The sequence below is a fragment of the Natator depressus genome, chromosome 4 (assembly GCF_965152275.1).
Source record: "Natator depressus isolate rNatDep1 chromosome 4, rNatDep2.hap1, whole genome shotgun sequence".
NCBI classification, from domain to species: domain Eukaryota; kingdom Metazoa; phylum Chordata; order Testudines; family Cheloniidae; genus Natator; species Natator depressus.
The window spans coordinates 44,758,975-44,777,602 of record NC_134237.1 but is presented as its reverse complement, the minus strand read 5'-3'; the positions used below and the strand labels follow the sequence as shown (position 1 = coordinate 44,777,602).

The 18,628-nt window shown below is 39.8% G+C and overlaps 1 protein-coding gene across 3 annotated transcripts in view; it reads right to left on the bottom strand.

The window, feature by feature from the left end:
* Positions 1-5,726: 5,726 nt before the first annotated feature.
* The window catches only part of JADE1 (jade family PHD finger 1), a 59,927-nt gene continuing 47,025 nt past the window's right edge, over positions 5,727-18,628 (bottom strand). For 2 of the 3 annotated variants that reach the window (XM_074950849.1, XM_074950850.1), the window contains exons 10-12: positions 16,269-16,793; positions 11,692-11,809; positions 5,727-9,488 (exon numbers count right to left, since the gene is read on the bottom strand). In XM_074950849.1, the coding sequence (XP_074806950.1) occupies positions 8,590-9,488; positions 11,692-11,809; positions 16,269-16,793 (1,542 nt within the window). In that variant the 3' untranslated portion in view covers positions 5,727-8,589. The remainder of the gene's footprint in view (positions 9,489-11,691; positions 11,810-16,268; positions 16,794-18,628) is intronic. The other variant, XM_074950851.1, reaches the window with a different exon arrangement.

The window sequence follows — 18,628 nt, the reverse complement described above, 5'->3', positions numbered from 1 at the left end:
AAGCGTACTGTGCATAGTGTGGGTTTTTTGATTTAATGGCAATCATGACAAAGTAGTATTAAAGAAGTATATACCAATGTGCTGACAATTATAAACACCTTTACTCCGTATGTACAAATGATTTAATTACATTTTGTATGACATTTTCTTAATGTACAAGTGCAATGTAATAAATTATGTACTTTCTAAACAGATTGTGTGCATGGGAAGGAATGGGCTGCATCCTCTTTGGTGAATGAAACTGAGAAACTAGTTATGTCCTGAGTTTCAAATAGTGGGGATGTGTGGTAGTTTTGCACATGACTGTCTTGACTTTCAATGTTTTGCAGTACAGTATTTGTGGGTTTTTTCAGTTTGTTTCCTCCGTGATACCCGTTGAAAATAGTAAAATGTAGATACTAATCTGGTCTCTGGTACTCCAGGCTCTTCCCAGTTGTACTTCTTACTCTAATCACTACTTCATAGTTGTGCCTTACCTCTGTGATCAACTTCTTTCCCTGGTATGCACATGTATGGGAACCTGTGGCAACTGTTATTCCTAGCAGCAACACTGTACAACAGGCTAGGCAAAGTCATACAGAAGAATATGTAGCAATTATGTACCCCCCTTGACTCTTTCAGATCAAAATATTCATTTTAATTCCACAGAATAAGGGTTCAAGGACTCTCTTGAGATTACATTTTGTTCTTTTTGCTTTGAGGATGGCAAATTCTATGCAATTATTCTAAAAAGGGCTTTTGAAGGAAAGTTAGTATATTAGACTCTTAACTGTTTTCTCTTTAAGGATATATAACATTTGAAAATTCATTTGACAGATCTTGAAAGTCCATTGTTGTCTGAAGTAAGTGATTTTAATTTCTTGTGTGTTTATTTGAAGGTTTTCACAATACTGTATATTTTCTCCTCCCTCTCAACATATTTACAATATAAAGGACAATGAAACTTAAATTTATTTGGACTGATAATTCATCCATGCTTACCTGAAAATTTCCTTTCTTTGAATAAGATGCATAGATTTTTACAGTGGGTCTTCAGCCTGCTTGCATCTTTGGGGCAGAACCAGACTGTCAGTCACTGGAGGTAGGGGTCTCTCCTGCCCACAAAGAGTCTGTCAGTTAAGACAACTTCCATAGCCAAGGATAATTCTCCTCCTTTAATAATCTAAGAAAAAAACTGTACTTAAGAAAAAATAACTCCTACTGTCTCCTACTGCGGAGCATAGTTTTAATCAATCACTTCCTCAGTTTGATGTATCCCAGAGCCGAGCCCAATTTATAACAAGGGAGGGCTGGCTCTGTGAACCTGTTACTCAAAGTTGGTTTTCAAGTATGCATGGATCCACTTTCCTGTTTCTTCTTATACCCTATTAGCCACCACATATCTCCAATTAATCTTTGTTCCCAAATAATAGGCAAGGCTTGCAGCATGCCATAAATATCACTAAAAACCTAGACACTAAGCCAAAAAAGAAAGTTCATTTGAAAACCTGTGGCCCCCTCACTGAGAGCACCTCACTTGCTGTCTGTCTGTCCGCATTTAAACCAGGGAGCCTGAGCACCTCAGCTGATCCTCTCATACAGAGCTAGTTTTTACTAAATATGCAATTTTTACAATATCTGCTCTTTTAATCTTTTAATGCTTCGGTCCTTGTCACGTCACAGTGCTGCAATTCATATATTGAATTCCTAAAAGCCCATCTTCATACAAGAGAAAAGCCACCTGTTTTCTCATATCACTCTGATTTTATTGCCACAATCAGCAATAGATGGGAGTATAATTGAAAGAAGGTCCTAAAATCAAAGGAATAATGTATTTAATCAGAAACAAGCATTCTCTGGTTTTAGTAAATTAAAGATGGCTTATTGAAATGTTTACAGTTTCCACAGATGATGACCAGTAAATCCAAGCTAGAGAATGACTCAACACTACTTGAGCCATTTCTCATCAATGCAGAGGCTGGCGTGGGTCAAGAAGGGGTGATTTCTAACGCTCAGACTACAGGCTGTACATCATGAATCAGAGAGGTACAATTGCCCCTTCTGTGCACATTTTGCCTGAGGTTGTGTACTAGTGATGTATTAGAACTTGTAAAATAGCTTACATTTAGGGAATATGCAGTTGAGGTATGAAGCTATAAAAGAACAGAGGCAACTAATACAAACCAAAAAGGTCTGGGTTGATACTGCTGTTCAAACTGCAAGCATCCCCCACTTTCAGTTCAAAATGGTGTGTTGATTACAGCTCTTTTATTATTGAGGGAAATTAACACATATATTGACATCATAATTATAGGCTGTACTGCCTTATAAAGGTTGTTTGACAATTCCCTTTTATAAGACCCTGTTTTCAGTTGCTTTATAACCCCGCTAAACTGTTTGGAAAGTTTCAGCCAAAACAATTCAGCCATTTCCGAAAACAAGGCTAGGGCTGGGTACATTTTGCTGATATTAAGATTGTCAGGATTTGTTGACTTTGAGAATGGCTCTAGCACCCCCATGCAGGAAGTTGAAATTTAGTAGAGGGTAGCCTTTGTGTCAGGCATGTGCCTTCTGCCTTGCCCTTAAAAATCTGTCCAAATTTGACCAAGGCATAAGACTGAAAAAACCTCAATTCATACATGCTCAGTAGAGACTTGCTAAAACAGTTCAATTTTCTGAAGATTCAATCTTCCCTGAGCATGATTTTCCCTGAAAATGCAATTTCTGGGTGCCCTGGGTTGTGGTGGGTCCAGGCATTGGAGTTGAGAGCAGGGAGCCTCTCTCTCCTGTGTGCTCTAAATGTACAGAATGGACCTGCTCTAGCAATTAAATGGTTGTGTTCTAGAGGAGGCTGTTGAACAGTCAGAAGGTATATAGACTCCAACTTGTGGGGCTGTAAAATTGCAGCTAAACGTTCAGGCTTGGGCTGGAGCCCAGAGCTGTGGGACCCCGCAAATGTCTACACCACAGTTTTACAGCCCCACAGCCTGAGCCCCAACTAACTGACTCAGACCAGCCATAGCTGTTTAACTGCTATGTAGACACATCCTAATTGTGTGTCCCTTGTGTTCTGGCTGCCTGACTTAAGATCCTGAGGTCTGATTTTTTTTATTAGTGCTGAGCACTCTCAGTTGCTACTGAAGTCAATGGGAGCATCTTCTTTGAACATATAAAGTGCTGTGTAATAACATTAAGTACTCTGAAAAATGAAGTCTTACGTTGGGTACCCAAAATTAGTGGATACTTTTTACATTAATTTCTCTCTGCCTTAGTTCTCCATTTATAAAATGTGGATACCACCTCCATCTCATAGGGATGCTGTGAAAATAATAAATTCATCACTGTATGTGAAACACAGATACTGTTAGTGATGAGCACCATGGCCCATGAGGAAATTAATAATTTGTCTTCAGAATAGAGTTTGAATAATGTGCAGTAAATAAGGCATGGGGCCATACATTGAACAATGAATAGAATAAAATATTGAATAGCTGCTCATAAAGTGAACACCATCCAGTCTGTGCACTGAATGAGGCAGAGGTTCTGGGGGAGAAAATAGTGTGTAACCCTGTAATTAAAGACTAATTCTTAATGCATTTACAGAAGGGGGCTGAATTAAGGTTGCACAGGCAACCTGCTCTAGGGATTAAAGAGTTGTGTTCTAGAGGAGGCTGTTGGCTGTAGAACTATCAGGTATATAGCGAATGGGGCAGCGCATTGCAGGAAGAGAAAGGATGGTTTTATGGTTGTGTTGAAAGGTGCAGTGGGGAACTAAAGTCCTATGCCTGCCTGTGCCACAGAGTTCCCGTGTCATGCTGGGCAAATCACTTAAACCAGACTTTTCATAGATGGTTACAAAGGGTATGTCTACACTGCAATTAAACACCCCTGGCTGGCCTGTCACAGCTGACTCAGACTTGTGGGGTTCTAAAATTGCACAGGCAACCTTAATTCTGGCATTTCTTAACCTTTGAATGCTTGACTTGCAACCTTAATGTGCTTTTAACATAATTTTGTATATAATAATAAAGGGCTAACGTCCCCTACTCTTTTTTAATGTCTTTTTGCGGACACTGAGCCAAATGAATATTTTGAAGTACAGACCTAGTCTAATATAGCAGCCCTCATCTCCATTAGAGTGCAAACATGCGTTACTGTAACATTAAGGTGGCACTGTGAAACATTCTAGTTGGGGATGCAAAGTAAAGGTGAATGTGCAATTTTCTCTGTCCTATGAACATGTCTTAAAATACAGCCTTTAATTATGTGACCACTTACTATTTCCCAAATAATGCAATAGAATAAAAGTGATTTTCCCTACAGTCTTGGTCTGTTTTGTGAATTTTCGATTCCTGTAACATTATCCAAATTGAAATCATTTTTTTACAATGCATGCACATAGGGAGGTAGAGTTAAGGTTGCACAATATTAAACATCCACTCTGACTGGCATTGTATAAGAGAATGATGAGGTTACACTCTATTAAGATTGAAACTTAATGTTGCCTTAATGTATTAGGAAATAAGTGTTTTCCTCTACATTCATCCTTGGAATTTTTTTGTAAAGTGGTGCCTCACCTACAGCTTGGAGATTATGTAGTTCCTTTTAAACTGCTGCACTTGTTTATCTGATATAGGCCATTGTGGCATCATAAGGCCATGGCTTACCCTTGGATGGGTGGGCAGTGAACATTGCAATGAACAGCCTGTAACAAACCTGAAATGTGGAAGCCCATTTCAACACACAGTAAGTATGATGCTGTTGGGTTACATAAATGATTTGGTGAACTTGCCACTGTAGCAGTAAGAGATCACGGATATGTAACATTCCACATATAGAAACATTCAGAGGTACACTTGTAAAATGTAAAGAAATAGGCCTCTTTCTGTTTATAACAAAACTACATTTCTGCATTCTGTAGATTTTTGGCTATTTTAACCAAACTGCCAAACTTTTATGAAGATTTCTATTTGCCTTTCACTTGTTCCATAAAGCAAACCTAAGATGATTTAAAATTCAAAGTGCAGTTTTGGACAGCAAGGATAGCAAAGTGACTTAGAAGAGAATCTGGTAAGTATTTTTTTTTTTTTTAAGTTTATACTCCATTTTAGCGACTTACTGTAGGCCAGTGTGTGAGCCCTTTACTAACACTGCTGAACAAATAATCACAGGTAGATCCACTGATTTCAGAAATTGTTCACCAAAAATGAATAAAGGAGAGGTCATACTCTGAGCTTTAACGATTAAAATAATGTTTTACTACTGTTGGCACTCCAGAGCCAATACAGGGAAGAATGAGCTATATCTTGGTCTTGCGAGCACCTCAGGCACCTTCCAGTTTCAAAAACTTCAACTACTAATGCTACGAGTAAGAGAGAAGATATGGCAAGCACTGAGTAAGTATTACAGTCATATCACTCTAGAAATATGTAATAGCATTTCATTACTTGTAAGCTCTCTATATATGTATATGTGTGTGTGTGTATATGACTGGGCACCAAACATGACAATTGTTGGTCCCAGTGGTCCCAATCCTGGAAACACAAATGTGCTTAAAGCACATGAGCTTACTGCAGTGAGACAGCCTGTATGCTTAAAGTTAAGCATGTACATATATGCAGGATGTTTATTTTAACTTTGCTTAGATATCATGGCAATGAATACGGTATATAAACCTGAACAGAATGGACAGAAGTGGAGATTTTAAAATTGAACACTGCCAGTCTATTGCAAAATGTACAGCATTTATTCACATACAGACAAAAAGGCACAATTCTACTAAATATTTTAACAAAAAAATACAGCTGTCTTCAACTAGATCTTTATAAATACTTCAGAAAAGGGGGAAAATAAATACAGGTTTGGGCCAAGTAATATAAAATAGTCATCTCTACATATACTTTTTATCTCTGATTCTATCAGTTTCTCGTCATGCACCTTTTTTTTTTTTTAATTTTAGCTGAATGGACACCAAAGCTAGGCACATAGTGAAAAATCTTCTGTACAAGATTTTACAAATGTAATGACAATTTTTTTCAAATTTTTAAAATAATAAAGATTTGCACACATGACACGAATAAACCCTTCATTTAGATTTGTGTGTGTTTATACCCTAACAAATGGCATTCCAGGCAACTTTACAAAAGTTTAACTAGCCTACATTTTGACATAATACACCAATCATAATCAAAGAGATTGCTTGGTCAATCTGCACAAGGAAAGGTAAAGCTTAAAAAAAATGAATGAATGGTTTCATACCAATAAAACACAAGGGGTGGGTTTGGGTTGTTACTGCTATACTTATGACTCCTCTGTTGCTGAGCGCTAAGCCTGGCATGAAACTAACTTTTACAGCTGGCCATACTGCAATTAGCTTGCCTTGTAGCTTTTTTTGTAATTAGGGGTTTGGGAAAAGCGCTTTTTTATTTGGTTCAGCATAAAGTGGAACATTAGAAAGCTTATTAACCTAAATGTGTGGGGAGTAAAACATATAAGGCATTATTTCTGCACAATGCTAGCATTCGTAATAGTGCAAATGAATCAGGTACCTCTTTCAAACTGATGTGAGGTTAAATGTTTGCTTAGAATCAAATTTAATTTTTTTTTTCCTTCTATGGCTTGACAAACAATTCCCTATATCACAACCTCCTTACAGTAATAAACTTAGCCCTCATCTAGAAATGTTGCTGAATTTAAAGGTGAAATCAACTGTACTTCCCTCTTCTCCCATAGCCAATAAAAAAAATTTTAATCAAAGAGAACTTTAATATTTTAAGTCACATCAAGAGTGAATCTCTGTATGACTCAGATCCACCATTCCTCCTTTGTTATGTGCAACAACAAGTTAATCTGACCAGCAAAGTCATGAGATGAATCTGGTTTCTCAGGAGCAGCAATGTTTAAACAAAGTATTGTTTCAATACAAACATTTCCCCTTCCCAAGATTATCCATTAAGTGTCAAAAGGTTACGTCTCAATTTAGTTTTAAACATTTGTTTGACGTTTTTAATTATTTGATAACTTGCATAGCAAGATGGAATGTCAATAAGCCTATTTTGTCAACTGAATCCTCTGGAAGACAAAGTTAACAGCAAAGTTCTATTGTTTCTTTATTCTTTCCCTGCCCCAATAAGGAGGGGTTAAATGTTAAAATGTATTACGTAATTGAATACTGATAGTAGTGGGTGGGGGAAAAGAAAAAGGAATTCTTCCATCTGCCCATATTTCTAAACTCACTGCTGCTTAAACTTAATTTCAATTTTATGTCTGCCTTATGTTGATGCAGCATTCCAAAGATTTCAGGCTCTTATAACATCCACTGTTATGATACATATGCACTCTATTCAGTGCACAAACAAAATAGTCTCTCTATGTACTGTTAATGTTATTGCTGATAGCTTACTCACTAGTTATTGCCATTCGTGGTTATTTAAAAAAGTTATGTAATCAGACTGTGAGCTCCCTCTCTCATCAATTCTAGTCCAGAATAGAATGAAATCACTTTATCTTGGTCTGAATGTAAAGAGCTAATCACAATTTATTGCCTTTCCTTTTTATTCTATTTAAAAATATATATATATATATTTCTTTTTTTTTTTTTTTTTAAGTAACGCTTTAGTGTCAGATGCTTGGATGTCCCAGTACATACCATTAGTGCGTAAGTGGCTGGTGTTGGGAAATCCTGCTGACTAGTGCCTTCAAGTTAGTCATACCCACTTGAATTGTCATCGTATTCCTGGAGGGCAGGTGACTGGATAATGGTAAAGCTGCTCTGTGGATTGTTCCATAGAATGCAGTAGGCCATAAATTTGTCCCTTTCTCAGAACTGGACAAACTATCTTCTAAATGTATTCCTTCCCCAGAACTGAAGAGCTTAGGAGTATGGCTCTGTGCTCAGACTGGGTCTTTTCATGTTGTTACTGTTGTATCACTAGGCAGCTGCAGCTCAAACCTGTCCCCTTCATTTTTCTCCAATAGTTGTGGTTAAAACTGACTACCTGTTGGATGTATTTACATGTAAACTCTCTGGAGTTACGGAAGATTTAGAGCTGCCATGTATACTGAACTCTAATATACCAAAAACATTCTGCAGGCAAATATGCTTAAAGACCTGCCACAGTCCAAGGAAAGTAAGCATTTGTAATGGGTTTAGAAATGCTGGATGGTTAACTAACCAGATTTGATATAGTATACACTAGTTAATTTAACAGCTTGTGCTTTTGGGGAGAGGAAAAAATTCTTGTCAGTGCTGTTTTGCTAAAGAGAGACAGATGCAACCTCCCCTTCCCCCCACGTGTTTAATGAATTCTTTTAGTGTTCCGCCAAAGATTCCATTTTAATAGTGATGTCGTCATGTTTCCTCAAGAAAGTTGCAAATAAAAAAAGATTCAAACTTCTCACAGAAACAGATTATAAGGACTCAGGGGCAGGGGGCAAAATCGTAGTCTTAAGTGCACGTAAACATGTTTATACAGCTTGGGGTAACTGTTTATCTCTTTGTAGCCATGTCTAAAACTCCATCCTCCCCGCCTCACACCAATAAATAATGCAGAGTGGGTGTGTAAGCAGTGCCTCTATTGACCATGGTGCTGAAGATGTCTTACTGTCCAGTCAGGAAGCGAGGATACTTCTCCTAATAATGTCTGTCCTCCTGGTGATAGTGCTGTTTGGACTAAGCCTTTGCTGTCTGCATTTTTTCTCAGCCACCTCAGTTTCTGAGTCACTCATTTCAGCATCTGGAGCATATCCATCATTTTCCCTGTCTGTCTTTAGTTTGCTCTTTGCCCTGTCTTTAGGCAAAACTCTGCCCATGCCCAAGTATGGATAGTTAGAGTTCTGGTGGCAGGTCTCCTCCTGGATCTCTCCCTGGTGTTGTCTCTCCCCCTTCTTTGGAATTCGGAATCCGCCCCAGTTTTTCACTGGGCTTGTGGGTGTAGTAGGCACTTTAACCACAGGCCGGTTACAGTTTATTTTGATGAGAGATCCATTGCATTTAGGCACTATATCCCTCCGTGTGCCAGGTGCTGACCTACCACCTGGATGGTTCACAGACCTTTTGTTTTCTGATTGCCTCTGAGACACTTCTGTGGATGTCAGTGGCTTGTGGCTGTGCTTGGAAGGCTTTTCCTTCAGTTCTGCCTTGATTACCTCATAAGGAGAATGATTGTCTCTTCTTTTCCTGTGGTCTGTCATAACTATCCCATTTCTCTGTTGTGCTGATACAATGCGTGCTTCTGCAAAGGCCTTTTCAAAATTTAAAAAGCTACCTGGAGTTGCAACACCTTCCCTTCGGCTGGGCTGCTTGAGCAGGGATTTGCTGTCACTCCTAGAGCTGTTCCTTACTCTGTCTCTCTTGTGTGATTTTTTCAGTTTGTGTGTCAGAGAAGTGCCCATTTGCTTCCTGAAGAAAGCAGAATGCCACTTCAAATCCTCTATCTTGGGAGCATCAGGACCCAAAGGTGGACTGTTGAACAACACCACGTTTTCTACTGAGGAGGAGGAAGGCACACCTAAAAGCAACACAGAGAAATTACTTCACAGTTCAGCCAAAGCAAATCACTTTCCCGATATAGCAACTCCTAAAATTCCTCTCTTGAATTTTTCTTTCCTGCCTCCAACTTGTTTTAATTATGCTGGAGCATGACCAGCATTTAATGGCTTTCATAACGTCCAACATCTGACAGTGATCAGCCTTCCGTAACTCTCCTACTTACTGTAGGTCTAATTATATTTAGATGCAATTTCCATAGCGCTATAGATACTATAGCTAACCTGTAGCTCAGATTTTAAGGCCAGAAGGGGCCATTGTGTTTGCCTAGTCTGATCTCCTGCATAACACAGGCCCTAGGACTTCCCTGTATTACTGTTTCAAGTCCAATAGCTGTGTTTGCACTAGAACACATCTTCTAGACAAACATCCAATCTTGATTAAACTCTTTGAAAAAAAACATCTTCACTTAAATAGACAAACTACCACATATGTCATCATGCATGATTCGACTAGCTGATTGTGCAGCTGACTAATTATTAAATCCTTAATGATAATCTAGTTAACCTTTTCAATGTAGCATTTTCCTGCTGGAGAAGCAACTATTTTCAGTGAGCAGTAAATGGGTGGAAATGATTTTTTAACATCAGTTTGCTGCTGCATCAGAATTCATGCCTTTAAACCCACTGTCTCGCAGACTCATTCAGAAGGACTGTTAGTCAAAAACTGAACTGAATATCACTGAGTCACTTTTGGAGTAGTAGAAACGTGCCTTTCGTTTGACAGATCACAGCAACATGCTTGGTCTTAAACAGCATGTGCTGAAATGTAGACCTTTCCATTTCCAACTGATTTTAATAGGTTCACAATGCTTCCAGCTGGGGTCCAAAAGATGAGTTCATCTTGATGGTGTTTTCGAAAGGGTTTAATCCGGGAAGGACAGAAAATGAAACATTTGACAGGCAAATGAACAGGGATGTGATTTTTCTCTTACTTATGCAACTTTTTTTGGTTGAAGAATGAATACAAATACATTCAGAAAACACCATGACAAGCAGAGCTATCATTGTCTTTTCTTAATCTAAACTTGGAAATGCAGAAAATAATCCATACTAGCCAAGGAAAACCAACATTAAATCAAATGAAAATCTGTTAAAGAGGTGATTTTTACCAGTAACTCATTTCCTTTATAACCTCTTTAAAGGGATTCTGTCAACCTGAAGTTTAATCCATTTAAAAAAAAAAACTGACTACACCTGCTGCTGGGTCCATATTGCCAAAATCTGTGGTTTTATCCACACACTTTCCTTTTGTTTTTAAAAATGTTTTCTCTCCCCTGTTGTTTGAGACTAATATAAACAACATGAGAAAATACTAAACCTATAAATAGAGTGGGGGGGAAGTGAAGCTGACTCCACAGAAAGTGCTGTCAAAAGTACGAAGAAAACAAACAGACATAAACATAGATCCAAGTTACAGTGATCTTATATCTTATTTGTTGCTATAATGGGTCCAACATTTTCAGAGAAGTGTGATTTCAGCATGAACTATAACAGCATAAAGGTTCCGCACACACCCAAGCTGATGGGCTGCTACCACGACCTGAAAAGAACACCTCTAGGAACAAGGGGAGTTCTTTCTTCATGCCCATTCAGTGCTGGGCCTTTCTGATAAGGGTGCCTAGATGCATGTCAGCTCTGGGGACACCCATCCACTATGAAACTGAGATCACCAAACAGCTATTACTACTATTAAATGTTTATAAGGCAGCAGCTCCTAAACGCCACAACCAGGTTGGGCCCCATTGTGCTGGGTGCTAAACAAACACATAATAGGTGACAGTCCCTGCCCACTAACAACTACCAATAGTGGAAAAAAATTGGTTATAGCAATTTAGGAAGGTTTTGAAGCAGTGAGCTAAAACAGAAGTCTCTTCATCCCATTTCCAATTCCTTGGTACACTCAGTTCCATAGGGATGGCTAGTTAATTCAGGCCCACTTACTTATCTATTTCTATGGCTTCTCATGTGACTGTCCTTAATATGTTGTAGCTGAAAATTTAGAATATACTGGCCCTTGGTTCATTAGGGGGTTTTTCCTCCAACTTCCCGGTGCAAAGTGAACTAAACAAGAATATAAGGGTGAGCTTCAAAACAGTAAATAGACCTTAACCAAACCATTTTGTTCCTCTGCTTGGATGTGATAATGAAGTCTGTGAAACATACCTGAAACTCTTTCTTGATCCATAAGTTTTGTGTAGAGATTGAATATCTGTTCCTGGACTTTGCAAATAGATCTCTTAATCTTCTCCCTTCGGGTCACCATGTAAGTCAGATTCCGAACCTAGAAAATGCAAATAATGTCACTGAGCTTCATGATAGTAAAACTATAAACTGTACCAGGCTGGTACAGAATACAGAACCCAGTTTGTCTCTGCCTCTACAGCTTGTTAGCTAAGGAGCAAATGTATCACTCCTCAGCCATATCTGATGCTCAGACAATCACTGAACCCTGGCTGCATAGAGAGAAGGTAGCCACAACATGAGGTCTTTGAAGTTGGAGGTGGAAGTAAAAGGAGAAATAAGGAGGGATCTTTGAGGACCATACCCACATCTCTCTGCTATTGGATACATACATACATATTTTTAAACACACACACACACACACACACACACACACACCCTTTTTAGTTATGTTTAATAGCGTATAGGATCAAAATTTGGGTTGTTGTAAGAATGTCCTTCATGAACCTTCCATTTTAGTCTCATTTGGGTCAATTAATACATGCAGTAGGGCTCCTATGTATGCCACTGTACGACAGACATAGCATGACTGTTGAAAGAACTGGAAGTGAGACCAAATTATTAATTGTTTGCTAGGCTCTGTATAGAACAGTCACTTACCCTACAGTAACTAATTCTTCAAGATGTTATGGTCAGTGTGGATCCCACTATAAGAGCACATGTACTTCATGCATGTGAGAGTGGATTTTTTTCCCCACTAGCAGTGTCCATCAGGGCTGTGCATGCGCTCTGTACTTCCTTGTGTGTTTGTCCATGCAAGAACATAGAATGGGGTTGCCCATGACCCTCCCTCATTTCCCTTACAATTAAAAGCCTGTAATAGCTGGGGACTCAGAAAAATGAGGATGGAGGACAGAGTATAGGATACACACTGACTACAACAGCTCAAAGAACCACAATTACTGTAGAGTAAATAGCTATTGTTCTTTGAGCTGTTGTAGTCAGTGTGGATCCCACGATAGATAACTGGCAAGCAGTATCCTCCAAGGATGGTGTGAGTGAGGAACTTCAGCTGCAGTCAATCAAACAGAGACTGTAGTACTGCTCTCCTGATCTTGGCAACTGATTTGGCTGCCATGTCAAGTGCAATGTTTTACAAGACAGTAGATCACTCTACACAGCTGCCTAACAGATCTGAGATTGGAACAGACTTTCAGAGAGAGACGTTAACCAGCCATCTGACAGCAGGTAGAAATGCACTGTGTGATCCACTTAGTGAGTCTCTGTGATGAGATGGCTTGAGCCAGATATTGCCACAATGAGATGGGGAGACAATCTAAAAGGCTTTGTCTTGTTGAGCTAACAGCAAGGCTTTGGAGACATCTCGTTGCTTTTCTCATTGTTGAGTGCAGTTTTGAGAAGACAATTGGTAAGGTGTTGGAATTCCGTCTGAATAAATCCAAGATCACCTGAGGGATGAAATTGAGATGTGGTTTCATCACCACTTTGTCCCTTTGAAAGGAAGTATAAGATGACCAAAGCACAAGAGTTTGGAATTCACTGACTCTCTATGCTGATATAATGGCCACAGGACCGACTGATAGTAAGGTAGCATATTGAGCACTCAGACAGTGGTTCAAAAGGAAATCTTTGAAAGGGAGTCTGAACGAGCTGAGGCCTGTAGGATTAGCCCATAGGTGTCTCAGCAGTATCAACTGCAGACCTTAGAGGGGAAGAAGGTTCTCTGCTCAGTGACAGGGAGAATGTATGCTCCAGTGATGGTGAAGAGGAGTAGACTTCCTGTAGGGGCAGCACCAGCATGTAACGTGCTTTCGTATCAGAGTCTGTGTTGGTGCTGGTGTATATCTCGGCATGGACCTGGTTCTGCCTGAGCTTCATCCCCTCAAGTTCGGGGTCAATGTTAGTGCTGGCAAAATCTTTTGCATCACAGTCTGTTCGTTCCCTTCATCCTTGATGCTGTGAGGACTTCAAAGACTGTCACTGAAGAGTCTGCTCTGTTTGTCCTAAGCTTCTTCTTGAGCTTCTGCCTGAGTGCTCAGAGCATTCCCTTTCAGTGCTCAACTTCTGAGATGGTAGTACCAGCTTCCATATTAAAGCAGGTCAGTTTTGGTGCCAATGTCAGTGCCAGGTTTTTCCTTGGCACTGTATTCTTCACAGGTATGCTACTGCCACAGGAAGGTAGACGTGAGGCAAATCAACACAACCTGCGCCCAAGAGGGGCTGGTTATTTTCCTATCCCACCCAAGCTGGGCCCAACACTTGTAGTCAGGTCCCAGCAGGTTGCAGAGCTATATGCCCTAGCATCACAGTTGAGTTATCTTTCTGTGAAACTCAAAACTTCTCTGAGATTACAAATTTAGTGGATGAAGTATATATGGATTTCTCTGCGGCTTTTGACTCGCGACAGCATGACATGCTGACTAAAAGGTTAACACTGTACAAACTCAATATGGCATGTTAAATAAATTAAAAACTGGCTAACCGAGCTCAAAACATAATTGTTAATGGGGAATCATCCATGAGTAGTTGTTTCTAGTAGGATTCTACAGGGATAGGTTCTCAGCACAGTGCTAATCATACTTATCAATGATCTCCAAGAAAATTTAAAATCATGTTAATAGATTTTAAGACCAGAAAGGATCATTATTAGATCTAGTTTGCCCTCCCATACAACAAAGGCCACCGAATTTCATCCAGTTACCCCTGTATTGAGCCCCATTTGCAGGTGACAGAGAGACTGGCAGAGTTGTAAATAATGATGAAGACAAGTCACCTATGCAGAGCTAGATTGCTTGGTAAGCTGGGTGCAAACAAGCAAGGTCACACATCTAGGAACAAAGAACATAGGTCACATGTACACGATGAGAGACTGTATCCTTGAAAGTGCCAATTCTGAAAAGGACTTCGGAGTCAGACTAGAAGATAATCAACTGAACATGAGCTACCAATCCAAGCTGTGGTTAAAAGGGCTAATGTAACCTTTGGATATATAAACAGAAATGTCAAGTTGGAGGAGAGAGGCGTTATTACTTGCATGACCATTGCTGGAATAATGTGTCCAGACTTTTAAAAGAATGTTGTAAAATTGGAGCGGGTGCAGAATATTGCACAAGAATAACTTGTGACGGCTGGAGAACACACAGACTTAAGGAGTTCAACTTATTTAGCTCTTCAAAGAGAAGGTTAAGAGGAGACTTGAACACCTGTAAGTGCCTATGGAGACAGAAGAATTCTGATACTACAAAATGCATAAGAGACACTGACTTGAAATTGAAGCTACAAAAATTCAAACTGAAATCAGGTATAAATGTTTACTAATAAGAGTAATTAGCCTTGGAACGGTTTTATGAATGGTTGGGGTAGATTCCATCACCTGAACTCTTTAAATCAAGACTGGATGTCTTTCTAAAATGTATGCTCTAGTTCAACCACAAGCTTTTTGGACTTGGTAAAGGATCTGCTGGGTCAGATTGTATGGCCTGTAATGGTCCCTTCTGGTTTTTTTTTTTTTTTTTTTTTAAAAAAAAGCTCTCTCTCTCTTTGCCAGTTAATCTAAGAGCAAAGGTTCAATTTCACATCCTTGTTAAGGCAGATGTACTAAGGATAAAAGACCAAGCTGATACCATTCCATTACACTTTTTAACATTCAAAACCCAACCCAATGGTATGCCACTGTCTACTCAAAATATTATGCACATATTTCTGGTGAAATGCTGACCTCACACTGTTCTGTTAGCAAAGTAAAAACGAGCCAGCTCCACATCAAAGACACAAGGAAAGACTGATTTGGTTTTTCATTTGTTTGAAAAATGTGCATCAGCAGCAGGTACCACCAGGAGAAAGTATCACAAGCTAACTGCTTGTGATAGTGAAAATATATTACCCAGAAGTGGCTGCAGTACAGCCCACGACGTCACCAATACTGAAGTGAAGTCCACAAAGCGTACACCTACACAGCAGCTGGGAGCAAGTCTCCCAGCCCAGGTAGATAGACTTGTAAGGTAGTGTACTAAAAAGAGCAGTGTGGATGTTGTGGCACTAGTGGAGACTCGGGCTAGCCACCCGAGCTTAGACCCAGAGAGTCAGGTGGGCTTGAAAGCCTGAGCTGCCACCCAAGCCACAACATCCATGCTATTTTTTAGCATGCTAGCTCAAGCTGAGCTAATGTGAGTCTATCTACTTGTGCTGTGAGGCTCACTCCCAGCTACATTGCAGACATATAATCTTAGGGTTAGAAGGGACCACAAGGGTCATCCAGTCTAACATATCCGACACTGTTCAGATTGAGTCTGGGCACTAACTGCCAGGACCTGTCACCTCTGCAGGCTGACACGCTCTATTCAAAAGATGATAGCTGTAACTTGTTGTGCTCTATACAAATTCAATGCAATCTTCAGAGCACTGGGTTGGAACAAAATTTGGTTGCCCACATCCATTGGCAATAATCAAGGGAATATATCATCACTGATTTAGGTTGTGAACTCAGCTAACCAAACACAGCACCTTCTCCCCACAAGCATAAGCTTGCATTGGTTTACCCTCTCCAAATCCTGCCGGAGGTGCGTGAAGAGCTGCAGTCTCCTGAACAAAACATCCTGCTCCCGCTTGGCCAGATTGTCCTCTTCGTCTTTCTTTGGGGTTATCAAGGGCTTATTGAAATTGCTTTTCCTCTTAAGCTTCCAGTACTGGTACAGGAACTCCACCAGCTCTTCAGGCAGCCGCAGGGCCTTGGCCACTTCCAAGACATTGACAAATGTGTAGAACTCATCCTCCAGCTGCTGGAGCTTCTGCTTGCGGACACTGACCCTGTGGGCCTCCTCCTGGTTTTGATCAAGGCTGTGAAAGGACTCTATACGGGCACAAGGGGAGCTGTCCTGTGTCCCATTCTCATGGCTGGTGTTTTCACTGAGGTTTTCATCATCCAGTTTCTTGGTGGAGCTGTGCTTGGGGCAGTATGACTTGAACTTGACCTCATCGTTCTCCGCCAGGATGGTCTTCATCTCCAAGCCACGGTCAAATGCGCATGTGACATGAAAAGCTGTTCGGCAGTTTTTCACCGAGCACTGCAGAAAAAATAAACATGTTTTAAATAAAAAGTCACATACTATGCACAGCCACGGCTCCTTTGAGATCAATGCTTACACCAGCACAACTGCGGTACAATACACCACAGTACTGGGTTTTGCATCTAAGCCAAGTACTTTCTCACTACTAGGTTTGCAATTTAATGCTGTCAATTCAAGCAACAATGTAGTGGTCTCGCAGACATGAGTGATTAACTTCCCCTGGGCTTATCATACTATTCAATATAAGCAACTCCACAAAAGGAGGTTTCTCATGGTACCACTGGAGCTAGTCACTTAAAGCAATATCATGACAGGCAAAATGATCCCCTTTGGGTGTGCTAGCACTCCAGAGAGGAAAATACCCTGTGGCTCCCAGCCAGTCTGATACTTTAATTAACATCTCTCACAGCACCTGGAACTGGCCACTTTTGCAAACTAATGAACAAATGAACAAGTGCTACTTAAAAAGCAAGGGCCCGGTGGGATTTTTTTTCTTTTATCATCAATTTAGAATGTCACGTATTAAATCAGTGACATTCACTACTTCAGTCACTTAGTGCTCTTCTACGTCACATGAGAAAAAACTACAATTTGCTTCTTTTGTCATCTCCCAAGCTCTCCCCTATCTCCCATCTAGCCATCATGGAGCTAAACTGCTTTAGCACTTGATTTTAACTGTAGCTAACTTTCTTTTGCAAAGTGTTTAATAGCCATAACCAGCCATAAATTGAAAAATATTCTTTTTTAAAATCCCCCCTTGACTTGGACCCTTGTTCCCAACATAGAGAAATAAAAGTGGAAAGGACTGTCACAGACAAACTATGACAGGACTAAACTATACTTAACCCAAGTGATATAACCTTAAAGAGAAATGCACTGCGGCAGGATATTTATACAGTGCTTTGTAACAAAGCCAAGTATCTGTCTCCTCTGGGTTTTCCAGCTCAGGTTGACTCAGCAACCAGATGTCAGCTAAATGTATACTACAGAGTTTAAACTGCAAAGGTTTCAGATAAATGTTCTTTAATAAAATCAATACTTGGAAAGGATACGAAAAATAGTGAAACCCTCTTTGCCCTTTCTCCTCCTCCAAATAAATGCTTTGTGGACAAACAGGGCAACAGCAGCACAGCTGGATATTAAACAACACAAAAGAAGTGCTTTTTGCAGCAAGTTCCATGCTACTAGGAGCTCTTAATAATTTGCTTGTATCAAAAGTAAAGTTCTGTTGAGTGGAGAGGAAAGCTTGTCTCATCTGAAGGAATTCTGAACTGGGAAGAAAATGCAGTCTTGCTTTTCCCAGCTTGCAGCAGCTGCTTTCTGCCCATCCCTATGCACACATCAAGCATCTCGCTTTTTAAATTAGTGTGAACATCTCATAATATAAAACATATCTGGAGCAACTGCCTCTTCTCCCTCCACTCATTCAGTTGATTATTACCTTTTTTATTACACACTTCGTAAATTCTGTTTTTTTCCTGCTATCTAAAAGCTTCACAGCACAAATTTGAAGTATTTATAGGCCATGAGAATACTCTCGCATTCATGTTTCTTGTATCACAAAGCCCCACTAATACTCTTTGGTGATGTCACAAAAAACTGGAACCAAGAGTATTTCTCCAAATGATTTTTTTAAATGTGTAACTGTCTAAAGTGGCAGCTGTACAGCATACGTATGATCCCATTCTGTTATTCCAGAAGACAGAGGTTTTCAGAGCAAGAATGTAGAGAAACCACACCAAAAAAAATCTGTATTCAGTATGAAACTGCTACAGAGTTACCTCAAACAAGTATTGGGGGACAAAATAGTTTGATCTCTCCATTATGTAAGT